We start from the raw sequence: 25498 nt of genomic DNA, 5'->3' as shown, positions 1-25498 counted from the left end.
CCAATAACCTGGCAATCAGGCCTTGACTCCTGACCCTGCATTCCAGAACGCCTACCTGTCCAGGTGCTGGCGGCCGGGCGGCGCAATCAGAGAGGACTGTGAGGAGGTGCCCTAGGGGGAGGTGGTGGTCACTGCTCACTTGGTCAGCACCAGGCTTGCCTCAGAAAGGAGACGGTTGGGGGCAACTAGCCAGTTTGGTTTTGCTTTGGGGTTTTTTTTTTGTCATTATTAATTTTTTAAAAATAATTTTAAATTAGACAAGAGGGTTTATATTGGTTCATGCAGCTGACACATTGGGAAGTCCAGCTGGATTCTTGGGTTCAAGTGATGTCTCCTGGCATGGGGCTCGCCGTCCACCTCCGCTCTCATTTCCTCCAATGCTGGCTCCCTCCTGGGGCAGCCTCTTCCCCCGGAGAACCAGATGGCCACCAGCTGCCACCAGCTATCTCCTGTCCCTTCCAGCAAACCCCGGGGTGGAGGGGATGGTGGGGGGTGGGGGGGGGTTAGGGACCCAGCAGGGGTTCCCCTCCGAGGCATTTCCCAGCCAGGCCCCATCCTCTGAGCCGTAGGAAGCTCTGATTGGCCAGGCCTGGTGGCGCCCAGATTTAGGGCCAGGAGAAGGGGGCTGGGATGTCAAGCACCAGCCTGGCCACAGGGCACCTGCGTCCTGGTCCAGGGCAGCCTGGCTCTCGGAACCCAGTGTAGCCCGGACCCCAGGCCTCCAGGGACCATCCTTGGGAGTGACATGTGCCACCGGCTCTGGATGACGTGGCACTGTGGTGGGCACAGTAGTGCCTCCTTCTGAGGGTCCCTGCAGAGGCATTTGTGATAATAATAGATTACCCTCGGACTCCCTCTTTGGGATTTTCCAATTTTTTAAAAAAGATTTTTTATTTATTTCCTTTTTTTAAAGATTTTATTTATTTATTCATGAGAAACCAGAGAGAGAGAGAGAGAGAGGCAGAGACACACAGGGAGAAGCAGGCTCCATGCAGGGGAACTCGATGCAGGACTCGATCCTAGGACCCCAGGGTCACGCCCTGAGCCAAATGCAGGTGCCCAACCACTGAGCCACCCAGGCACCCCAGGATTTTCCAGTTTGATACCGGATCTTTGCAAAGAGAGGGCCTATGTGCGGGGCTGGCTGCCTCAGTCCCCCAGCACCTGGACTTCCGCCTGGCATGCCGTGGGCGCCCAGTTCATGTGTATGGGGGGTGGGGACAGACTGCCAGGAGACAGCTGGCAAGCCAGAGGACGGGAGCCTTGGCCTGCCCCCAGGCCCCACCCTCACCGGGCAGCCTCCTCCATCTGCCTCTGTTGCGGGTACTCAGGAAATAGGGGCTATTTTATCACCATCTGTGTCATCATTATTATTTATCGTCCCTGTTGTAGTTACTCTTGTGACTGCATGGCCATTGTTATTGTTCAGCCTGGAAGTTTCTCCTGGTTCAGGGAGCAATCTTGACCCTTGCTGGACCTCACCCCCCACCCGCCCCTTTGCTTCAGTAATTGCATCCGACGCCCAGATGTGTGGTTACCATCCCCTTGGCTGATGGGTGCATCAGGGTCAGAGCTCACAGATATTTAATAAAGCCCTACACTGCCTGGGCCCCCTGTAGGGTAGAGACCATCTGGCATAGCTCCTGGCCTGAGGGGACGGGGACACGACTGGGATGCGCACAGAGGCACCGCAGACCGGGACACCGTGCTGTGGGGCTTCCAGGGGGATGATCCCGGCCCAGATGCAAACAGCGCTGCTTCGGACGTGTGGTGCCTGGGTGCTCACCGGCCTCAGCCCCCTTCCTTCCTCTGCAGTGGGGACGGCGGAGCAGCCAGGGAGTGTGTTGATGGTTACAAAAATGACGTGCAGAAGTGTCCAGCTCAGTGCCAGGAAAGAATTGCAACCCCCCGGGCTGTGCTGCGGCGCCTGAGAGGGGGCAGAGTCCTGGGACGTGTGACTAGCCACCTGAAGCCTCAGGTCACAGGGGCTGAGCCCAGGTGGCCGAGAAGCACGAGGTCAGCACTCAGCCCTACCCTGGGCTCCCAAGCAGATTACTCAAGACACTGGTGTTTGTCTTTGTCACTGAGCGGCCTGGGACAAACCCGGGTCCCCTCCATCTCGGTGCCAACAGCAAACCCCGGCTGCCGACGGCACACAAAGGAGTACCTTGTTCACGGAAGCCGTGTAGTGACATCTGAAAGACTCGTTCTTTTAAAGCCCAGTTTAGGGGAGCAGATGAGAGGCAGGATCTTAGAGGGACTCTAGACTCAGACCATCTGGTTCCCAGCCTCATCCTGCTACTTATTAACATGAGACTTTGGGCAAGTTCCGTAACCTCTCCGGGCCTCAGTGTGCGCATCCGTAACATGGGGGTGATGGTAGCGGCTTCTCCGTGTGAAGATTAAGTGAGATAATCCGGGCTCAGAGTAAGCATTCACTGCATTTAGTTAAGCAGATGTTAGCAGGTAAGTTAGCAGGTAGGAACAGTTGCCTGTTCTTATCTTGATGTAAAGACACACGCTTTTGAAAACAAAAGGCCCTTTTGTAAGACGCGTCAGCCCCCAGTGCGTGTCTGACGTGTGTTGTCTATACCCAGGGTCACCTGAAGCTCCGAGCGCCATGCGGGTAGATTCCAGGCTGGGGTTTCTTATCCTGGGGGACCATCCCCGAAAGGCCAGTGGCCCCAAGATTGTGCAGGGCTGAGCCCAAGGCCCTTACCGTAGGCCGGATGACAAGTTTATTATGGGATAACGGTGCCGCCACCCCCAGACGCCCACCTGATCCCAGAGCCTGTGTGATTATGTCACCTTACGTGATCAAAGGCCTTTGCAGATTCACATTATCCGGGTGGGTGTGTCATGGTCTCAAGAGTCCTTAAAAAGGGGGTGGGGCATGGGGTGTCAGAGAAGGAGGTGTGCTGATGGCCACAGAGCTGGGAATGACGTCCTGGGAGACGGGGTGTAGGGGGGGAGCACAGGCTGCTCTAGAAGCTGAAGAAGACAAGGAAAGAGATGCTCTCCGGAATCCTCCAGGGGGAATGCGGCCCGGCCGACACCTCCTGCCCTCCAGGACTGTGAGAAGATGAAAGGGAGTTGCTTTAAGCCACTCAGTGTGTGGTGATTTGTCACAACAGCAACAGGAAACCAACACAACCCTCCTCGGGAGAGGGTGTGCGGTGGTTTTTCAGATTTCCACCTGCACTGACAGGCAGATCATGAACAGTCGCAGGTGCAGAGCATCCCTCTGGGCATCCCACCTGGGCTTCCATCCCTCAGGTGTTAGGACGCCACCTTCCCCCCTCCTCGGCGGCCCCCCTGCCTCTGCGTAGCACATCTGAGATGAAGGCATGTCTTCCCCCGGCATTTCTTCTCTGGAACAGACTCAGAGAGGCCCCACAGAACAGCGTGTCGCATGGCTCTGGAGGTTTCTAAATCCCGGCCGGTACAGGTGTCCGCGGAGTGTGCCTCCCCCGGTCCTTACTCGGCGCCGCTGGGGCCTGTCTGCATGGGGAACGCGCTGCGGCTCCCTCCGTGGGATCAGTAGAGATACCCCTGCGTGGGCACAAACACCCTAGCAGCTGCTGGGGGCCACAGCCTGGCACTCAACCTGGGTTTATCATTCACACAACCCCAAACAGCTGCAGCTTCCCGGCAGCGCCCTCGGGCTCGCACACGTGGCTGCAGCTGCCAGACCTGGCGTCCGGCACGTCCCTGGACCCTCAGGAGCAGCAGCTTCCTTACACAGAGGAGGAAGCCGAGGCTCACAGAGGTGAGTGCATGGCCGCGGGCGTGCGGGGTTAAACCAAGGTCGGACAGACTCTAAAACCCGTGTATTTTCCGCGATAGCGCTACGCCACGCCATTCATTCATCCAGCATTTATGAGGCTCCTCCTGCACGTGCCGGGCCTGCTGTAGGACAGAGGGAAAGCAGTGAGCAACGCAGAGCGAAGCCCCCTGCCCTGGAGCGCTGTCCCTTAGAGATAGAATGCACGCCCCGTGTGTCATTTCCAGTGGCCGGTAACCGCGTTATTTTTTTAAAAGTACAAAGTAACAGGCAGAGATGATCATTAGTGCCGACCGGCCACATTTCCTCTTTTTTTAAGATTTTATCTTTTATTCGTGAGAGACACACAGAGAGAGGCAGAAACACAGGCAGAGGGAGAAGCAGCCTCCGTGCAGGGAGCCCGATGTGGGACTCAATCCCAGGACCCCAGGATCACGCCCTGAGCTGAAGGCAGCCGCTCAACCCCTGAGCCCCCCAGGCTCCCCCAGACTGGCCACATCTCAAGAGCTCACCAGCCACATGTGGCCAGCGACGGCCGTAGTGGTCAGAGCAGCTCTGGCACACAGCCGATGCCCATGGAGACAGTGACCCGGGTGCAGCTGCTGTGGTGCCACCCACGGGGCTCAGCAGCCACCAGCCCATCCCTGCTCACATCCAGCTCGGGCTCACACTGGCCACACGTGGCTCCGCAGCTTCTTGTGGCTGGGTTGTCGTGGAATCAGGGGACGAGCACTTGTTTGTGGGGTGGTGGGCGGAGGTGCTGGGCCTCAGCTTGGAGGTTGGGTTAATCCAGCCCTTAGCTTGTGCCACATCCTCTTCAGTGGTCACGTCGGGCCTCTCTCTCTCATTTTATTACTGTTGCTATTATTTTATCCCCCTGGCCCCCCTTGCCCCAGCTCCACTTTCCTCTCCCAGCACCCATCCCCGCTGCGGGGAGTGCCCTCATTAGCCCTCGTGACGGGCAGGTGCTGGCCCTGGAGCCGGGGTTAGGGTCATGCGCTTGGCCTGAGAGCGGGGAGGTCCCGGCAAAAGAAAATCCAGGCACTGATCCACCAGGAATGGGGACAGCTGTGGCCTCGGGCCGTCTCCGGGCACCTGGAACCTCTGTGTTCCCGACCCCCCGCCTCTCTGCCTAAAGAGTCCTTCTCAGCCTCTGTGTCCACACTGTCCTTTCTCCCAGTTCAGGCCCGGGCTCTCAGAGAGCCGGCACCGAGTCTCCCGTGCCCCTCATTCCCGCAAAGACTGCTTCTTGGCCAGCGCTGCACCGACAAGCACTTGGTCCGCGCATTCTCTCTTCGGGAAGGTGTAGTTATGGCCACCTTACAGATGTGGAAACTGAGGCTCGGGGGTATCAGGAACAGCTAGTTGAGCAGAGGAGCCACGGCCCGGACGGAAGCCCGCACACACAGCCCTAGTCTTCCCCGTCCTGATCCGCACGCGGCCTAGTTGCCAAGGCCTGGAACGGGGCGTCCTCACCCCACACAGCTACATCTGCCCACGGCCAGCCTCCAGGCTCGGCTCCCACGCTGTAAGCCTCTCGGCCTGACTTTCAGACTTTCCCACCCTTTCCAGTCCTCACCCCTAGTTCTCCTGTGGGGAGAGATGGGGTCCTCCGCCGACCTCTCCTAATCTCCCCGGAGCCCAGGACAACAAGCTGTTACCCTCTTCCTAAAGTTTCCCTCGTGCTTCATACCCAATCACCATAAATTTAGTGGCATGAAATAGCTCATGTGTATTATGTCGCAGTTCTTGTGGGTCAGGAGTGCAGCCGGGTCCTCTGCGAGGCCAGGTCGGGGTGTAGGCCCGGGATGGCGTCTCCTCTGCAGGGTGGCTGTCAGGGCTGACAGCGAAATTGGTGCCTGCGCTTGTAGGACCAGGGGCCTCGTTTACTGCCGGCCGTCGTTGGGAGCCGACCCCAGGTCCTTACCGAGTGGGTCTCTCTCCAAAGCGTCCACTCGCTTTATTAAACTCTCCAAGCAAGAGAACGTCTCCTTGCAAGGTGGACATCACGGTCGCAGGTGATAGAGTCTCGCACAATAACCTGCATCCCATCACTCTTGCCATATTTTATCGGCCAGAAGCAAACTACGGGTTCCTCCCACGCTCAAGCGGAGAGGCCACGCGAGGGCGCAAACACCAGGAGATAGGGACTGTGGGGTCACTTTATGAGTCCGCCTGCTGGCTTTCCCTCTGATTCTCCTTCCTTAATGGCAGGATGGGACCGTGGAGTCGGAGAGACCTGCTGTACGGCTTTAGGCAAGACCTCAGGGTCCTCATCTGTAAAACTGGGGCAATAGCATCTGATTCTTGGCATTCATGGGATGCATTCATGGGATGGTTAAATAAACTCCCTAAGTAGAGCTTTTAGCACTATCCTTGGCAGAGCTGTTAGGCTCAAATAATAACACATTCCCTGTTACTATTCACCCGGCCTGAGCTGGTTTAGGTGACAAAAAAAAGCCCTACGTAACAATAGATTCAATAAAATAAATGTTTGTTTTTCTTCCATGCAGAGTGCGGAGTTCAGCCGGCTAGGGCTGGGAAGATGGCTCAGCAAGCACCAGGGTCCCAGGCTCCTCCTCTCTCAACTGCTCTGCCATCTTCTTCATGCTCCATATGGCTGCTGAGCTCCAGCCATCACATCTACACCACAGTGAATAGGAAGGAGGAAGGGGAAGAGAGAGAGAGAGAGAGGCATGTCTCTTCTACTTAAGAACCCTTCCTGAGGGGCACCTGGGTGACTCAGTCAGCTAAGCACCCAACTCCCGCTTTCAGCTCAGGTCATGATCTCAGGGTTGTGAGATCAATCCCCACATCAGGCTCTGCACTGGGCGTGGAGCCTGCTTAAGATTCTCTCTCTCTCTCTCTCTCTCTCTCTCTCCTCTCTCCCTCTCTCCCTCCCTCTCGGTCTTCCCCTCCCCCTTCTAAAAAAAAAAAAGGAGGGGGACCCTTCCTGCAGGCCCCCTTCCCCAACACACAGTTCTGCTCATGTCCCATTGGGTGGGACGCAGCTCGTGCGGCACAGCTGGCTGCTCGAGAGGCTGGTAATGTCCTTTATTCTGGGAAGGCCTGGGAAACGGAAGCATCGGGAGTTTTCTTCCGATGGAGGAAGGGCAGAGTGCATATGTGGAGCCGCGAGCTAGCAGAACGGAACCACCCCACTGGGACTGTCAGGCTGGTGAGTCAGCATTACCTGCTCCTCCTGCCTCGCTCCAGCACAGGTGGGAGAAGGAAAGACCAGGTGAGCTGTGCGGGGAGGTGAGCCAAGCCGTCCAGGTGCCGTCTCCCTGCAGCCTGTTGGCCCTGGCGGATCCCGAGGAGGCCATCGCCCTTTCCAGCACTTAGCTGGGGCCTGACTGCCATATACAGGCCCACGTGGCCCAGAGGAAAGGCAGCCAAGGTGTTGCCCCCCTCCAGGCCCCTGAGAAATCCTTGTGCACCCCAGAGGTTTCATCCGGGGGCTCATCTGTGGACGATGGGACCACTTCAGTGTCATGCGGGGGCCGCACAGGAGGCACAGTGAGCCTTCAGAGACTGGGGGGTGGGGGTGAGTATAGAATCCAGATGTCACCCGGGCCTCAACTGCGTCCCTCCTCAACCCCATGCAGTGGACACTGCCCTAAGTGCCAGCGGACAGATGGGCGGGTGCACCCATCACACAGGGCTGTGCCCAGCCCTCCGTGTGCTGCTGGGGGGGTTACAGTAGCACTTTGCTCCCAGCCACTGGGAGCCACACGGAGAGGAGGCTGGGGAGCTCGGGCTGCGGACGGCACCCAGTCCTTCTCCCCTCGGGTCCCAAGTGGAGGAGGTGCTGCCGCCAACAAGCTCCTCCATGGGCTGCCGGTCTGTCTGTCCCCGTGTCCTGCCTGCCCCACCCTAACCTCTGCTCCAGCTTTATGATTAAACATCCCAGCGTCAATTATTTACACTATGTCCTGATGACTATCGGGGTTGCAGGGGGCCCGGTGACTCAGGCGGGAAAGTTGGTTTATTAAGGAAGGGAAATAACGTGGAGGGAAACTACCACCTGGCCCCAGAGCCTGAGGTCAGCCTAGGAGGGGCTGGAGGCACCCGGGGTGCCGGGAGGGGGCTTTCCAGGGGGTTGCGGGTGCCAGGAGGGGGATCCCCACGGGGCTGCGGGTGCCAGGAGGGGGCTCCCCGCAGGGGGTGCGGGTGCCAGGAGGGGGTTACCCACAGGGGTGCAGGGCGCAGACAGGGGGCCTTCTGCCACGGTGCAAGGTATGGGCAGGGGTCTCCCCGCGGGGCGCAGGGCGCCGGATGCGGGGTGCTGGAACGCACTAACTCTGCGCTCAGACATAGCCAGCGCGACTCTCTGCTGTGCCATTCGCTGGGTGACTTTGAGCAGGTGCCTTAACTTCTCTGAACATCTGTTTCCTCTTCTGTGAAGTGGGGATGACTCTAGAAACTTTCTCATCAGGGGTCTTGGGCATGTTAACTGTGTTAGTAAATAATACATTTAAAAAATAAGCATATTGGGGCACCTGGGTGGCTCAGTCCGTGAAGCCTCTGCCTTTGGCTCATGTCATAACCCCAGGGTCCCTGGATGGAGCCCCACGTTGGGCTCCCTGCTCAGCGGGGAGCCTGCTTCTTCCTCTCCCTCTGCCACTCCCCCCAGCTCATGCTCCTTCTCTTGCTCTGCTGTCTCTGTCCCTCTCAAATAAATAAAATCTTTAAAATTAAATAAAAATAAATATATTAAATAAATCATAAATAATAAGTCTTTGATATTTACATAAAATAAATAAGATAGACTAAATTATCTAAATACCATTAATAACCGGAATGCCTCAGTGGCTCAGTAATTGAGCATCTGCCTTTGACTCAGGCCATGACCCTGGGGTCCTGGGATCGAGTCCCGCATCGGGCTTCCTACAGGGAGCCTGCTTCTCCCTCTGCCTGTGTCTCTCTCTCTCATGAATAAATAAAATCTTTTTTAAAAATACCATTAATAACAATCATAATAAATGCATGAAAGCAGCCAGCACAGTGCCCGGCGCTTGGTTAACGCTCAGGAGACTGTCCACTGTTGTTGCCACGATCCCAGAACGTGACAGTTGGGAAAGGAATTGGGGGTGTCTTTCAGAGAAGTGACTTCCTGAAAACCAGAAGCAGGAGGAGACGAGGGCTCGAGAAGGCAGGGGCCTCACGCGGAGCCACAGGTAGCCAGGGAAGAGGGGGCAGGGAGAGGAATGGGCAAGCTTGAGCGGATTCCAGGAGGGCACTTGGCAGAAGGTTTGGGAACCACTTCTGTGGAAGCAGCATCACTGTGGCTAAAAAAGAAAATGTCCAGATATGGGCAGGATAACCGCGCTGGGACTGTGTCCTCCCCTCCACAGTCAAGGGCAGCCCCGACGAAGGCCTGGGCGCGGGAGGGCTCTGTCGGGCCGCAGGGGATCCCCCCCTTCCCTGCACACCTCCGGTCGTGGTTAGGAACCCCCCAGGGAACGACCCCAGAAAACAGTCGTCTGCCTAGCTCTGTGCCGAGGGCTTAGAGCCACCAGGAGAGGGTGAGAACGCCCCGCACCCCTTTGTTCCAGTTTGACCCCAGCCGACTGGGAACAAGTGCAGGCTTGCCTCGGGACAAACCTCGGGTTAAAATGTAAACCGGGTGCGGGAGGGCCGGGCTCCCCAGCCTCCCTCGAGCCGGCACGGGAAGCGGCGAATTCACCCCGGGATCCATTCTAGCAGGATCGGGGAACCGGCCCGGGGAAGGGAGCTGGCGGGCGGGCGGGCAGACGGTCCGCGTGCCGGCAGGCCCCGGGGAAGGCGTGCGGCCCGCCTGTGGCTGCTGCGACAAAGGAGCCCCGACCTGGTGGCCGCTTACTCTCTTGCAGTTCCTAAGGCAGGAGCCCAGCCCGTGGTCAGGTTGCACGGGCTCCCGGGCTCACGTCAGCAGCTTTGCGGGGCTCGTTCCTTCTGGAGGCTGAGGGGCAAAGTCCCCTCCTCGCCCGCCTCTGGGGCCCAGACAGCTGCACCCCCTGGCTCACGGCCCCTCCCCGCCGCCGCAGCCCCTGGCTTCTGCCCTTACAGCTCCTGCTTCCTCCTCTGACCTTTCTTGCCTCCCTCTTCTGAGGACACTTGTAATTAAATTGGACTCACCTGGATAATCCCGGCTAATCTCCCCATCTCAGGATCCTTAACTTAATCACATCTGAAAAGTCCCTTTCGCCCTATCAAGTTAACAGTCACAAATTCCAGGGATTAGGATCTGGATATTGGTGTGTCTGTAGGTGGGTGGGGGGGAGGGGTCATTGCTTAGCCTCCCTCACGCCCTCTCTCAAATTCTGAAAAACACGGAGTGATGGCAAACAGCCCCCAGCTGAACCCCAGATTCCTCTCTGTGCCCAATTCAAGGGCCTTGAATTAGCCTCTCCCTCCGCCCCCCTGCTCGGGGCCAGCTAGCCCATCAGGAGCCGTTACTCTGGTCTCGGTGCAGCCCCGCATTGATTTTTCCAGCTCCCCTGGCCCTAGAAACAGCCGGGCAGGCTCCTGCCTCAGGACCTTGGCTCTGCGGTTCCCTGTGCCTGGAAGGTCCTTCGCCCAAATACCCTCAGGGTTCCCTCCCGGGCCTCCTTCAAACCCCTGCTCAAATATCCCTTTCTCAGTGACTGTGCTCCCTGAGCAGCACACTTAGAGTCCCCACCCCGGTGCTCCTACCACCCGGCCGGGCGGCAGCATCATCGCTCCCAGCTCGTCCGCCCCACCCAGCGTTCTATAGTTTTCTCCAACAGGTGGTTGTCCATTTTGGCCATTCCTCTCTCCCCTGCACATGACAGATACTCTGTTAATGTTTCATTGAGTGAATCCCTACATACCTGAACCCCCAAACTTTGAGCCCATAATGCATAACAACCCATGAGGTCATTGGAGTCCAGCTCCCCCGACAGTGGAAGCAGACGGAGGTGAGAGGTGGCCTCTAGGCCAGTGTGAAGTAGCCGGGCTGAGACGGGAACACAGCCGCTGGCCCAGAGCCCACCCTGGGGACCCCACCGTGTGCCAGGAGGGGTCGATACTCACAAACACATCTCAGCTCCCTCATATGAGCTCTCCCCTCTGCCCGCCTCTCCTTATTGCTGCAAAATGCCTCCTGGGGAGGAGGAACAAATGAATCAGGTCAATGTCCAAATTGACCTTCTGCACAAGGACACAGGCTTTGTGCACAAAGTGCCCAGGTTCACACAAGCCTGGGCAGCAGCCAGCACACTGACCCGAGCAGCCAAGTTGCATACGCTCCCTGTCCGGGGCTGTGACATCTCACCAGCTTCAGAGCAGGGGTGGGTGGGGAGGGCATAACAGGTGCCACTGCCCTGCCTTGGTGATTTTGGCTGAAAGGCTGGTTTCCCCTACTGCCTCGTGGATGAGGGAGGTCTGAACGAGAAGACCCTGCACAGGTGCTCCCACTTACACACTCTGGGTGAGACCTGGGGCAAGTTTCTCAACCTCTCTGGGCCTCGTGTATTCGGTGATACTGTGGACGGAAGTGGGGATAAGAGCACCGCCTTCATGTGATGCTTGGGTGGAATAAATGAGCCAACCCATGCAAGCGCGGAGTGTGAGCCCGGCACACACACTGGTGTCCAGGAAATGCCAGCAGATCTACCTGTTGCCGGCTGCACGCTGGGGCCAGGTGGGGTGGTGGTGCCTCTGCTCAGCCCGGCTCCTCAGCGTGGGAGGCCACTGGTGGCCCATCCCCGGAGTCCGGAGAGGGATCAAGATGTCAGACTCACTTTGAGTTGATGGTGACAGGAGCTCTGGTTGCTGCCCTGCAGCTCATATGGGCACCAGACTCTGTCCTGGCAGGGGAACAGGCAGTGATGTCATATTTCCCAAGAAATATGGAATGTGGCTGGAGCCCTTGAGACTGGTTCCCCAGTGCCAGCCTCGTAAATCGGGTCACACGCCAGCCACTTGCTTAGAGAAAGACACTGCGTCAGGCGCCAGGAGCCTAGATACCTGGCTTGTTAACTCGCCTCCTCTGTTCCTGGCTCCTGGAGTCTTCAGAATGAACTGGACTTCCTTAATGTCACCAACATTTAAATGAATTAGCAAGGAGCCTGGAGATGCCAGGTCTTAGAAAATTTACGGACATCTTCTGCAGGGAAGGGGGAGGCTGCCTTTCTTTTCTCCACAACAAGTGGTGGGCTCCCGGGAACCGTCCTGTCTCCCAGCTCTGTGCAGTGTCTCAGGATGGACCCGTCCCACAGATCTGCTTCCTCGCCTCCCACCCCCAGACTCCATCCAATGTAGATTTACATACACCTCAAGGCTTTGCAAAGCTGCTGCTTTTTTTTTTTTTTAAGATTTTTTTTTATTTATTTGAGAGCAAGACAGGGAGCACGAAAGAGAGAGAAAGAACATGAACAGGGAGCTGGGTGGGGGAGGAGCTGAGGCAGAGGGAGAAGCAGGCTTCCCGCTGAGCAGGGAGCCCAACTCGGGGCTCGATCCCAGGACCCTGGAAGCATGGCCTGAGCCAAAGGCAGACACTTAACCAACTGAGCCCTCAGCCGCCCCAAACTGCTTTATCTTCCTTCCCCCACCTCCTTCAAAGCTAATCTGTTGCTCTTTCTGTAGCCTCCTGTTAAGCCCCATTTTAGCAGTACCGCCTGGTGGATAAACGCATGGGTCTTAGAATGAGACACACCTTATCCCTGCCTTGCACCAGCTGTGGAACTTAGGACACGTTACCTTACCTCTCTGAGCCCCAGAGGCCTTCTCTGTAAAACAGAAATCGTAGCTATCAAGTGATTGTGCATTCACACAACCACGTGAAGGAGCTCAACACAGGGCCTGGCACAGAGTCCGCCTCCAGTCCAGGAATTGCTGGACTCAAGTTCTCTACAAAGCCATTTTAGGGGGCGCTTGGGTGGCTCAGTGATTGAGCATCTGCCTTCGGCTCTGGTCGTGAACCTGGGGTTCTGGGATCGAGTCCCCCATCAGACTGCCCCGCAGGGAGCCTGCTTCTCCCTCTGCCTGTGTCTCTGCCTCTCTCTCTGTGTCTCTCATGAATAAATAAATAAAATCCTTTTTAAAAAGCCATTTGGAAGAAAGGCACACCTGTTCCCCCGGTGCCTTCGTGGTGACATACCTCCGAGGATAAAGTACGGCGCTCACCGCGGCCTGGCCGCCCTGCCCAGGGAGTGGTGGGGGCGAGGGGAGGAGGTGCACTGCAAAGCCAGCTGGATTTGACGGGGCACCTTGCCTGCTGCTCGGAGCTGTGTCCCCGAGGGCAGGTGGCGTAACCTCTGGGAGGCTCACGGGTGGCGGGGCTAATCATTCCTGAGGGGCGGCTGCGGCTGGTGCTTGCCTGACCCTTCCCGTAGCGACTGCCCTGCCTAGCAGATTCCTGAGCATCCCTTCTTGTCCTCTACCCCCGTCCACTCTCTCTAGCCCAGCAGCCCTCTTCCCTCCCTTCTACCTTTATGACTCATTTGCACAGTGATCGTCATTTTTCCTGAATGCTCAGTCCACAAGAACGCCTTCTAAGAGAATGGGAACCTGACACCTTTGACCTTGGTTGGTGGGAAGGTGGCCTGAAACTCCCTGGCAGGACTGGGACAGCAGCAGTGGTGGCGCCCAGCGCCTTTCTCCCCCTGCGTGGGACCAGAACTTAGTGACCAGAGTGACTGGGGCCTGGGCCCCACTGAGTTCTTCCTTTGTGATGGGCATGTGGCCTGGTTCCTGGGAATGCAGCTGGGGATCCCTTTTATGAGATGCCCGGTGCCCAATTATGCCTCTTGGCAGGAAGCGGCTGGGGTGCAGGGAGAATGGTCAAGGAGCTCCTTTGTGCTGGGGACCCGTCACGCGGCCAGGCACCTCCGACGGCCAAGGTCCCTCCCGGGCCAGGCAGCAGGGCCGGGCGCCCCTGGGACTGCGCCTTCCCTGGGCCGGGCGACGGGCTCGGAGGCCACATGGGGTCCTGGTTCCTAAATCCTCATAGAATTTCTGGGATTCAGCGGGAACGGGGCACGGGAAGCCTTTGCCATCACTTGGGACCCTTTGCTCTGCCTCCGCTCCGACAGCCCCGTTTGGTTGGTTTTTTTTGTTTCTTTGTTCAATTTTATTCAAAGCGTTGTCTCCGTATTAGATCCACAGAGACTCCAGGGCGGGTGCGGGATGGGCGCGCTGGGGTCTCAGCCAGGTGGAGGGCTCTCGTGTCCAGGGCTGTGACCGTCCACCCCCACCCCAGAAATCCCTGCTGGCTCTGGTCAGCCAAGGGTGCAGGTGGCGGGGAGGAGAGCCGCTGCCCAGAAGGGGGCGGTTTGGGGGCTCTCACCCCTGCCGACCTCTGCCTAGGAACGCCAGGGAACCCTGAAGGCTCAGACTCCACCGGGGAATGTTGGTAGAGTCGCCTCTCGGTCACAATCACGTTTAACCTGGGCGCCTCTCCCACCTTGCTGGCAAATGGTTTGCGTTACGGATACTCCGGAAAGTTGCTCCAACCCATCCTCGCTCCCTCGGGACCAACCGTGGCTAGGAATTTCCCCAACTCGATATGGGACACGGGTCAAACTTTCTACCTTGCCAGATATTCATTCTACCAATAGTCACTAAGCACCTGCCAGGTTCCCTAACAAGAACTTTCATTCAAGGAGTTTAAACTCCAATGGGGGAGCCAGGGAGCAAACAGGAAAGCAAAACAAGACTATTACAGATTGTAAGGTAATGTCATCCAGCCATGGGGAGACACCAGGCCTGGGGTTTAAGGATAGCCGGGTGAGGGAGGGGCACCCTATAAATAGAGTGGTTAAGGAAATCCTCATTGAGGGGGCAGCGTTTGAACTGAGAAACAGAAGTAGTAAAGAACTAGCCAGACCAAAGAGACAGATGGAAGAGAGTTTCAGGCATTGGGAACAGCAAGTACAAAGGCCCTGTGGCAGAAAGTGCTTGGTGTGGGGGAGAAACAGAACAGAAGCCACCGAGAGTTGGTGAGCCAAGAGAGAAGGTATGAGAGAGGCAGGAGCCAGGCCAGTCTGGTGGGACTGGAGGCCACAGCAAAAGAGTTTGGAATTTATGCCAAGAGTGGTGGAAAGATGTTGACGGGTGTTGGAAATTCCTGTTACAAAGTAATTCAGCCAATGAAGACAGTGTCTATAAGATATCTGTGCAGTTTAAGGACTAATGTGATGAATAAACACCCACATGTCGTTTGGTGTTACCTGGCTGGGAGCTTCAGGTAAATGGAAACGTGCTACGTGTGCTTTTCTGCTCAGCATCACATTCGTCAGAGTGGGCCGCGCTGGCGCACGTAGCTATGGGGGACCCATGTTCGGGGTACACATGGCTATGTGGTATGCCCCTGGATAACCCTGTCATGGCTTATCCTTTCTCCTGGTGCTGCATGGCCTTTTTGATTTTCTTTTCTTTTCTTTTCTTTTCTTTTCTTTTCTTTTCTTTTCTTTTCTACTTTATTTTATTTTATTTTATTTTATTTTATTTTATTTTATTTTATTTTTAATTTGATTTTCTAATGGTGAACCAATCCTACATTCTTGGAATAAACCCAACCAACGTGATTGTGATGTATTATGTAGTCATCTTTTAAAATGTATTTTAAATTTATTTATTTGCATTCAATTAACATATAGTGTATTCTTAGCTTAGAGATAGAGTTCGGTGCTACATCAGTTGCATAGAACACCCAGTGCTCGTCACATCACATGCCCTCTTTCATGCCCGTCACCCAGTTCCCCCATCCCCCCACCCCCCGTCCCCTCCAGCGACCCTCACTTTGTCTCCTGTGATTAAGAGTCTCTTACGGTTTGTCTCCCTCTCTGATTTCATCTTGTTCTATTTTCCCCTCCCTTCTCCTCTGCTCCTCTGTTTTGTTCCTTAAATTCCACGAGTGAGATCGTATGATAATTCTCTTTCTCTGATCGATTTACTTCCCTTAGCATAATACCCTCTGGTTCCATCCATGTCATTCCAAATGGTAAGGTTTCATTTTTTAATGGCTGAGTCATATTCCATGGTATGTATAAATCACACCTTCTTTATCCATTCATCTCACGACGGACATGTGGGCCCTTTCCATAGTTCGGCTATTGTGGGCATTGCTGCTGTGAACACTGGGGTGCAGCTGCCCCTTCAGATCACGACATTTGTATCCTTTGGGGTAAATCCCCAGTAGTGCAGTTGCTGGGTCGTAGGGTGGCTCTATTTTTAACTTTTTGAGGAACCTCCACACAGTCGCCAGAGTGGCTGCACCAGCTTGCATTCCCACCCACGGTGCACGAGGCTTCCCCTTTCTCCACATCCTCACCAACATCTGTTGTTTTCTGACTTGTTCATTTTAGCCCTTCTCACTGGTGTGAGGTGGGATCTCACTGTGGTTTTCACTCGTATTCTCCCGGTGCCGAGTGATGTGGAGCATTCTTTCATGTGTCTGTTGGCCATTTTTCACGTCTCCTTTGCAGAAAAGTCTGTTCATGTCTTCTGTCCCTTTCTTGATTGGATTATTTGTTCTTTGGGTGTTGAGTTTGATAAGTTCTTTATAGATTTTGGATACTAGCCCTTTACCTGATAAGATGTCTGCAAATATCTCCTCCCATTCTGTGGGTTGTTTAGTTTTGCTGTTTCCTTCGCTGTGCAAAAGCTTTTTATCTTGATGAAGTCCCAATAGCTCACTTTTGCCTTTATTTCCCTTGCCTTTGGAGACGTGTCTAGCAAGAAGTTGCTGCTGCAAGAAGTAGCAAGAGGTGGCTGCCTGTGTTCTCCTCTAGGATTTTGATGGATCCCTGTCTCACACTGGGATTCCATTTGCTTGTATTTTCTTGAGGATTTTGGTTTGTGTGCAGACAGATCAGATTGGCCTGTCATTTTCTTTCTTGCCTTGTTCTTGTTTGGTTTTGGTATCAAGGTTCTACACTCCTCATAAAATGACTTAGGGGAGTGTTTCCTCTCCTTTTAGCCTCTGGAGCACTTGTAGAAGATGGATAAAATCTCAGAAGGATCTGGTGAATGCAGCTACCAGACTGTCATCCTTCTGCGGCCCTACTTTTTTGGTACAGCATCTTGGCTTCTTCGGGCACAACTTCCCTTACATGTGCCCCAACCCCAACCCGATGCCGTCCACCTCCACCAAGAAAAACAGAGAAAACACATTCCTTCCCTATGAGCACCCCAAATAGAAATGCTCACAGCTAACTGAGAAAGCTGTGTTTCTGGTTTTTTGCAGAGGGATCCTTAACTCAAGACTGTAACATGAAGAGTTGTAGTTGTTTTCGGCCTGCCCCGAGTGCCCCCAGGTAACAACAGGTAGGTGCTTCTCCTAACTGGATAACCACTTTACATGAAAACCCAAGTATAGGATCCCTCACTTATTCCTCGGGTCCGACTGGAACATGAGCCGTGACAGGTCCAGCCAGAGGTAAGTCTGGCTGAGCTGGGACCCCAGTCTGCCCGCCAAGGCTGCTCTGTTTTAGGGATGTGTTGGAAACTATGTGGTCCAAATCCTCTAAGCACAAAATTAGCTTCTTTCCATATTTTTGAAAGGGAAAGAACACCTTACTAAATATAACATGGGTCAACAAGCCAGAAACAAGATAAATAGCCACCAGCTGTAGCTCGGGAGCTGGGTTCCACACCCCTGGTGAACCCACCAGGCTCCTGGTCTCCTCCAGAGGGAGGGCAGAATCGATGGGCAATTTTAAGTGACCACTGGACGCCCAACCCTGCCACGAACCCAAAACACAAAAACTTTTATTTCGTTTTTTTATTCTAAAAGCAACACATACACATTTCTGTGTTTCCAGTTGTTACTCTCCCAGTAAGAGAAAATAAAAATCATTCTAACCGCACCGCACGGAAGACAACTGAAAACACCACGGTATGCATAATTTGAGAGTTTTGAAATTTAATATACACTAAATAGTGTTTCCCAACCTTTTTTCTCCAATGTTGTCCCACAAAGAGTCTTTTTAGATATTGTTTTTATTATGCGCCTACTTCACCCCCCACCCCATGAAATTTTAATGCTGCAGACAGGCTCTGTGTCTGTTTATGTATTGCAGCGGGCCACAAACCATTGTAATATCTAAGACTATTTTACACCACCCCCAAGAACGAATTTTTGCCCCCATTAAAGGTTGTCTCACCCCTTTGGGAATGCAAGCTTTAAATACTATTAAATAACAGACTTTTCTATAAGAACTTTCTGTGTGCTTAGTCACATATCATTGTAGGTGCTTTATGCACATTTACACTTATCATAACTCTCCTATGAGGTGAATACTTAGAAAGCTTTTTTTTAATTTTTTTTTAATTTTTTTTATTTATTTATGATAGTCACAGAGAGAGAGAGAGAGAGGCAGAGACATAGGCAGAGGGAGAAGCAGGCTCCATGCACCGGGAGCCTGATGTGGGATTCGATCCCGGGTCTCCAGGATCGCGCCCTGGGCCAAAGGCAAGCGCCAAACCACTGCGCCACCCAGGGATCCCTTTTTTTAATTTTTTTTTTTTAATTTTTTTTATTTATTTATGATAGTCACAGAGAGAGAGAGAGAGAACTTAGAAAGCTTTTATCTCCACTTTACAGTTGTGGAAGCTGAAGCACAGAGAGGTTAAGTAACTTCCCCAAGGGCACACAGCTGGGAAAATTCAGAGTGAAGATCTGAGCCCAGGCAGCCTGGTTCCAACGTTGATGTTGAACCACCGAGCTATGTTGCCTTGGGCCAATACGTTCTGATTAAAACTAGTTCAAGAAACAGAAATAGAGTAACAGGTACACTTCCCAAGCCCTCTCTATTCTCGGAAGCAATCATGCTACATTTGGAATGTGCCATTTGTCTGAGATTTTTACACACATGTTTGCACAGATGAAAATCTTTTGTCTCTTGTTAATTTTAACATAAGGAGGATCATCCAGTCTTCCTATATATTCACGGATCTAGATCTGTATATAGAATTTTTTTTAAAAAAAAATTAGAATCACACTGAACATACTGGGTTGTTGTTTTTCTTAACCTTGTTTGAATTTAAAATGTATCATTAGCTGGCTTGAAACTATAATTGAACAAGCACAGGTACTGTATTTTATTTAACCAGATACAGATTATTGGCTTTTTAAATACTTTCTAGTTTCTTGCTACTATAAAGCTACAATGAATATCCTTGCCTGGTACATAATTCTTAGAAGTCAGAATTATAGAGCCCAAGGGTATAAGCATTTTTGTAACTTTTGATCCATAAATGCCAAAATTTGCCATCTGGAAAAATTGTTATAGAATTGCTTATCCCAACACCATTACTCACACCGGCTATTATTGCCTGTTTTCAATCACTGACAATTTAACAGGCCCAAATGCCTGAATCCTGACATTTTCATCGGTCAGTGACTCTTACCAGGGGCCTGTTTTACTCATGTGAAGGGTAAGGCAAAGCTTGAGTCCAGAGAGCAAGGTGGAAGGTAAAAGGGGCACCGATCAGTGGTCTAGAAAACTGGCAGCCTAGGGACAAGGCCTACCTGTTGGGCCCCTAGCAGGTGGTCAGTGATGGGCTTTCTCATCCCGTGCTTCCCGCACCAGCCTCGATATGCACCTCTGCACCAGTGAGCCCTTCCCCTCCTCTGGCCTGGTCTCAGATCCATTTGGCAGAACTGTTAAACCCCTTGTCCTTTCCCTTGCTGGCTGTGAGTGATATTTGAGAAACAAATACCCCTGTGTGTATGGTGGGCTTTCAGCTGACCCAGTGCAACTGTCTGCAGCGGGATGGGACCCCTGGGCAGTGCCCTGCGTGCTTACACATACACGTCCCCACACCAGCATGCACGCATATGTGCATAGGTGCAAATGCACCCAGCACAGCACAGTCAGGGTGCAGACCCTATTATATGAAATGGGACCTCTCTCTCGCACCAACTTTCCATACGCCCTCCGGCCTGAGTTAGGACACCCACCTACCAAATTTGTTTCTAGACTTTCTTCCCACTCTCTTATTATTCCTTGTAGACTTTTTCCTGCTGGCCTGGAGGCACCACTAACCCTTAATTTGCTCACTGGTGGTCCATCCGTTGCCCAACGCTGCTTAGCAGATGCGCAGGAAATATTTGTTGAATGAAAAAAAGAAGGAACAGGCCTCAAGCCAATGAAGGATATTATCCCAAATATTTTTAGAATATTTTTTTTAACAAAGTGGCCACATTCAGATCGAGCCCGTTGTTTGATGAGAAAATATCTCTGCAGCATTAGATTTCAAGTGGCCTGGTTAGCCGTCCTTCTGGAAAGATCGGAAAGAATGCAGAATTGAAAATAGGACCTTGCCCATCCAAACATCTGTCAGGCTCTACTGTTCTGCAAAGGTCGCTGTCCTGGGAATAATGTATTGAGGAGCAGTCGTCCAGGAAGGGCGCTGCTCGCTGGTCCTCCTGGCCCCTGAAAGTATTCTGAGCTCAACCTTCAGGTGACCTGCTTCTCTGGCCCACTCTCCGGCCAACAGATGGCCGTGGAATCCCAGGACCGTGGGCTGCTCCCTTTAGCACAAGGTCTCTGAGCTGCTTCATGGGAAGAGTTTCTTGGCCAGCAGCTAAGGTGAGGAATAGCCACGATTTTGCCCCTTAAAGAAAAGCAAAACTCTGTGTAGCTGAAGGGAGGCGAGCCCTCTTCTGGTCTATCCTGCATCTGATGCTGCAGATGTGTTTGGAGCCCTGCTGTATCCCGGCGCACGGATGGAGGAGATGTGTCACGGGAAGAGAGAGACTGGCCACAGTCGTCACTGGGGGCCTGTGGGAGCCCACGGAAGGGGCGGCTGAGAGTGTGGCTTGGGGTCAGGGGGAGGGACCAGAGAACTGCAGAAGTGCTGGAAGGGCGAGGTGAGAGATGGAGGCCGAGAGGCGGTCACAGGTGTGATTGTAGGGGACCGGATTTCCCGCTGCGGGAACCGGGGCGCCGCAGAGGGTGGGGAGCAGCCCGCAGGCGGTGCGGACTGGGACGGATCACCGCCGATGCCCGTCGCCCTGGCGATGTGGGCCCCGTCCTTCGCTCCGAGCTGGACTTTACTGCACTTCCCTAAATTCCACAAAATGTTTTCAGGACCCGACCTTTCTGGCCTCCTGCATGGAAAGGTCTGGCTTTTCCTTTTCGGGTGGGGTAGGCGGGTCCCCGTCGAGCCGCGGGCTCCCCGAGGAGCCGGCGCAGCGTGAGACATCTGGAACGCATCGACGGCGAGGCCCCCCGAGCCCGTGGCCCGGCCCGCTCCGAAGCTCCACCAGGAGTTAGGGAGACAGCCGCTGTGTTCCCGGAAGCGGCCTGAATCCCCACTGATCTCCTTCTCCTTCCTGCTTTCCTTCCAGAACTCTCGGCCGCAGCTGTCCACGCAGGAGGCCCCGCATCGGCTCGACGGCGGCCCTCAAGAGCGCGGCTGCTGGGTCTCTAGCGTGGCACTAGGGATTTTGTTGTTCTCGCTGCTGCTGCTGCTGCTGCTGCTGCTGCTGCTGCTACTCTCGTTTATTTATTTTCTTTCTCTGAACCGGGCCTCGCCCTGCTCCCAGTGGCATGATGGCCCAGTCGAAGGCCAACGGCTCCCACTACGCGCTCACTGCCATCGGCCTGGGGATGCTGGTTCTTGGAGTCATCATGGCCATGTGGAACCTGGTGCCCGGCTTCAGCGCCTCCGAAAAGCCGACGGCCCAGGGGAACAAGACAGAGATAGGCAGCGGCATTCTCAAGAGCAAGACCTTCTCCGTGGCCTACGTGCTGGTCGGGGCCGGGGTGATGCTCCTGCTGCTCTCCATCTGCCTCAGCATCCGGGACAAGAGGAAGCAGCGGCAAGGCGAGGAGATGGCCCACATCCAGCACCCGCCGGGGGTCGAGCCGCGCACCCCAGAGGAAGACAGGTGAGGCCCGGCCAACTACCCCCTATACACGCACACACGCCTGACCCGGGGGCGGGGGGTGGACACACTCATAGGGTTCACCAACAAGGCTATTTTAGTCCGGGAAACTCTGCCTTTCTACTTCCCCCCCTCCTAAGACTCTGTAAAGCAGGGTACAAGTTGCCAAATAACTTCATACTTCTATCTCAGAGTTTCCCAGATGATGTCGTATGAATGGATTAGGGGCGTATCGAGATTTTGACACCTGCAGGGGAGCTGCATGGGGCCCCGGGGTAGCCAGAGCCTCCAGACGGGGCCGCTTGTCCATTCACTCCGGCGTGCTGTGCTGCTGTACATGCTTTGTGCTGGAAGGGTTGGGAAGCAGAGTTCTGTTTGACCAGAAATGCCAGGAACGCATGTAAGAGGCAAACGATAAATTGGGGAACACGTGATGAAGGCTGACATCCCTATTATAAAAAGAGCCCCGACGAATGAGTATGACAGGTGAACACACCAGTGGGGAAATGGACAAAGGATACAAGCAAGCCTCTCGTAGATGCTCAGACAATACATGTTCATCCTCATTAGTCACCGAAATGCAAAAAAAGAAGGTGTCATGAGTCTTTGCCTATCTCAGTGGCCAAGACGGACAGCCCCCGGCGTTGGGAGAGCTGTGGGGAACTGGGTCACCAATGGGGGTGTTGACTGACACCACCTTTCTGAAGACCAGTTTCACAGTGAGAGGAGGTATTGAAGATGCGTGTCCCTATCTGTTCTGTTCCTAAGAGTTTACCCTTGGGAGAAAAATCATACAAATGCAAAGGGGTTTGTGCCTTGGGCTTATCAGAGCATTGCTTAGAATAGCAAAAATGGAGAAACAGCCTAAATAGCCATCATTCAAGCTACAATCTGGCACGCCCATCAGTGGCTGTGGCACAGCCGTAGCTGATCTATAGTTGCTAACTTGGGACCACACACACCACGGTGAGAAAGGGAGGTTATAACACAGCATCTCTGGTTCTAAAGGCATCAAATGTTGCAGCTGTGGGATTAGAGGGAGGCTGGGAACGGTGTCCAACAGAAGGTTAACGGTGGTTGTCTCCAGGTGGAAGGAGTTGGATGGTTTTATTGTTTTTCTGGGCTGTTTAGATTCTCTATGACTTTGTCATCTTTCTAGCAGGAAGGGAGGGGAGTTGCTTTTAGTTTGGGAAAACTAAATCCGTTCTCTGATCATAAAAGATCGTGCATGCACAGTCGAGAAAACTTAGGAAATACAGAAAAGAACAAAGAAGGAAAATCAAGTCACCCTGAACTACCCACCCTAGCCATGAGCACACACATGCCCAAGGGCAATGCATGCAGGGTCTGGACCAACCTGGTAGGGGGACGGTGGTGTTGGCCATGATCACCCCACAGGGTCAAGTGTAGAGTCCTAGAAAATGGCTAATGGCATGACTCCCTATATGTGTGTAAAGAAACAAAAACAAAAACACCCTGGCTTTCTGGTTTTTTTCTTTCAACCGTCAAATGAGAATAAGCCTGACGATAAGACCTTTGAGCCTTATAGTGAACTTGGAAGACAATATTATAGAATAACTTGAAATACATAAAATTTTATAATGGAAGTTCCTTCTCTACCTGGGGACAAGCATTTTGCCTCAAATCAGCAGCTGTTTCATGCACGTTTATGTGGCCTTTGGCCAACGGACACAGCTGGGCACCAGAACAGCCCATCCGGCATATGGTTAAGTGTGAGCCTGAAAAGCAAAGGGGGTTTAGTACTTCCTTGTGTTACGGCTTCCAGATAATCCAGGGTAGTCCCTGTGGTAACTGGTCTCCAGTTCCTGCTCTCCCCCTTCCTAAATACACGACCAAGTCAAATATATAACCTTGATGTATCAGTTTCCCCTTCTGTAAAATGGGTGTAAAAACAGTACCTAACTCATAGCCTTGTTAGGAAGGTGAAAGTGGTTGATGTGTGTTACTTAGTACTTTATGAAAGTACTTAGAACAGTACCTGACTCACAGCACACAGTTGAAGTGTTAGTTTTCGTTACTTCTGGGACCCACTGGTTGTTCACAAGGCTGGTGTATGAGGACCCAGTGCTGACACAGGATCCGGAGTTCGTCTCCTTGTGACTTTAAATGCAGCCTGGGCGCATGCTAACGCTCTCCGTGTTGGTGTTGTTGTCTTGCAGCCAGGAGGAGGAGGAGGAGGAGGCCTCCTCCAGGTACTATGTCCCCAGTTACGAGGAAGTGATGAACACAAACTACTCGGAAGCGAGGGAGCGGGACCAGAACCCAAGGATGAGCATCTCTCTCCCCTCCTACGAGTCCTTGACGGGGCTTGACGAGACGAGCCCCACGGGCGCCAGGGCCAGCGCGGACACCAGCCCGGGGAACCCCCCCGACAGACAGAACTCCAAGTTGGCCAAACGCCTGAAGCCGCTGAAAGTTCGAAGGATTAAATCCGAAAAGCTGCACCTCAAAGACTTCAGGATCAACCTCCCCGACAAAAACGTCCCTCCTCCCTCCATCGAGCCTTTGACGCCCCCGCCGCAGTACGATGAGGTCCAGGAGAAGGCTTCCGACGCCCGGCCACCTGACTGACGGGCTTGCAGGTGTGTCCCTCCGGGCGCTCACCCTCCACACCACGGACCCCCGGGGAAGCCACTTCAGCTGCAGTTGAGAAGCGGAGGGGCCGGACGTGTACAGATTGATGGGGATGGGGACGGGGGGGGGGGGGGGGTCCTCTGACAAGGGACTGACAACATCCACCGAGCCACACGTGGCAGGTGCATCGGAAAGAGCTGCCTCCGCGGAGCTGGGGACGTGGACCCCGTGGGGGGCGCAGGGCACCCCCTCCCCCAGCCCTTCTTCCCCAACTCTTGAGTTGTTGGTGACAACACTTGTCTTTCCAATCAGGACAGGACACCTAGCAGCTGGTTTAGGTTGTGATTTTGTTTTGCTTCCACTAGGACTGTTTTGTTTCAAAAAGAGAACAAGACAGGCCTTTTGCTTTCTTCACCGGAGTCCTGAGCCTCGGGATGGAGACGTGACTTGGCTTTCTGGAAAGGATGTGGGGCTGTTTCATGAATGAAGTGAAACAGGAGGCTGATGGACGAGGTGGGGCTCTCTCGGAGCTCCTGAAGCTGTTGGTTCTCCGAGGGCCCAAGGCCCGGGGGTGCATGAGATCAGAGCCTCTACCGGTACGCTTTCCTGGTGACTCCTGCGTAAGGGCGAGAAAGGAAAGCTGTAGGAGATGTTTTATTCCTTCTAAAATGCTGTGCAATTGAGCTTTTTATAATAAAATATTTTATATGTAGTACATTTGGGCACTGAATTCCCATGGATGGCAGCTCCTCATAGGGAGAAACATCACTGATGATAATAATTGCTAATCTGCACAAAACAGGTCATATCACCAGGCGCTGTGCTAAGTATTTCACATACGTTACCCCATTTCATCTGCATCCTGGTATCACTGCCATTCGGTAGGTTAGCCCACAGAGGCTCAGGTTAGGTAAAGTGCCCCATGTCACATCGCTAGTGAGTAGCAGAGCTGGAGTCTGAACCCAGGCCGTCTGGCTCCAGGGCCTGAGTTCTTTCAACGCTCTACTGTGTGACTCAGCGTAAAGGGCTTTTTCAGACTTGGAAGGAGGATCTGTGCTTCCCAAGAGCTGGGGCTGCACCATCAAACTGAATGCTCAAGAGAACATTGTGGCTGTTTAGACAGTAGCTCCTACCTCCCTAAACAACCTCCCAACATCCCCCTCCTGAAACCCGGCCCAGAGGGGCTGTATGCTCATGCAGGCCAGGTCAGCATGTCCTCACGGACAGGGCAAAGTGCCTGCCCTCTGGAGCCCAGGAAAGCAGTACAGCTTATG

The 25498-nt window shown here is 53.8% G+C and overlaps 1 protein-coding gene across 1 annotated transcript in view; it reads left to right on the top strand.

Annotated features, from left to right (window-relative positions):
- The window catches only part of TMEM51 (transmembrane protein 51), a 56755-nt gene extending 31819 nt beyond the window's left edge, over nt 1-24936 (top strand). The window contains exons 2-4 of the mRNA XM_041766190.1: nt 16980-17059; nt 21090-21632; nt 23810-24936. Coding sequence (XP_041622124.1) covers nt 21292-21632; nt 23810-24221 — 753 coding nt within the window. The 5' untranslated portion in view covers nt 16980-17059; nt 21090-21291 and the 3' untranslated portion in view covers nt 24222-24936. The remainder of the gene's footprint in view (nt 1-16979; nt 17060-21089; nt 21633-23809) is intronic.
- Nucleotides 24937-25498: the final 562 nt, after the last annotated feature.

Source organism: Vulpes lagopus, chromosome 8, assembly GCF_018345385.1.
Source record: "Vulpes lagopus strain Blue_001 chromosome 8, ASM1834538v1, whole genome shotgun sequence".
NCBI classification, from domain to species: Eukaryota; Metazoa; Chordata; class Mammalia; order Carnivora; family Canidae; genus Vulpes; species Vulpes lagopus.
Note: the sequence above shows the minus strand (reverse complement) of the source record. Positions and strands in the feature narration are given on the sequence as shown.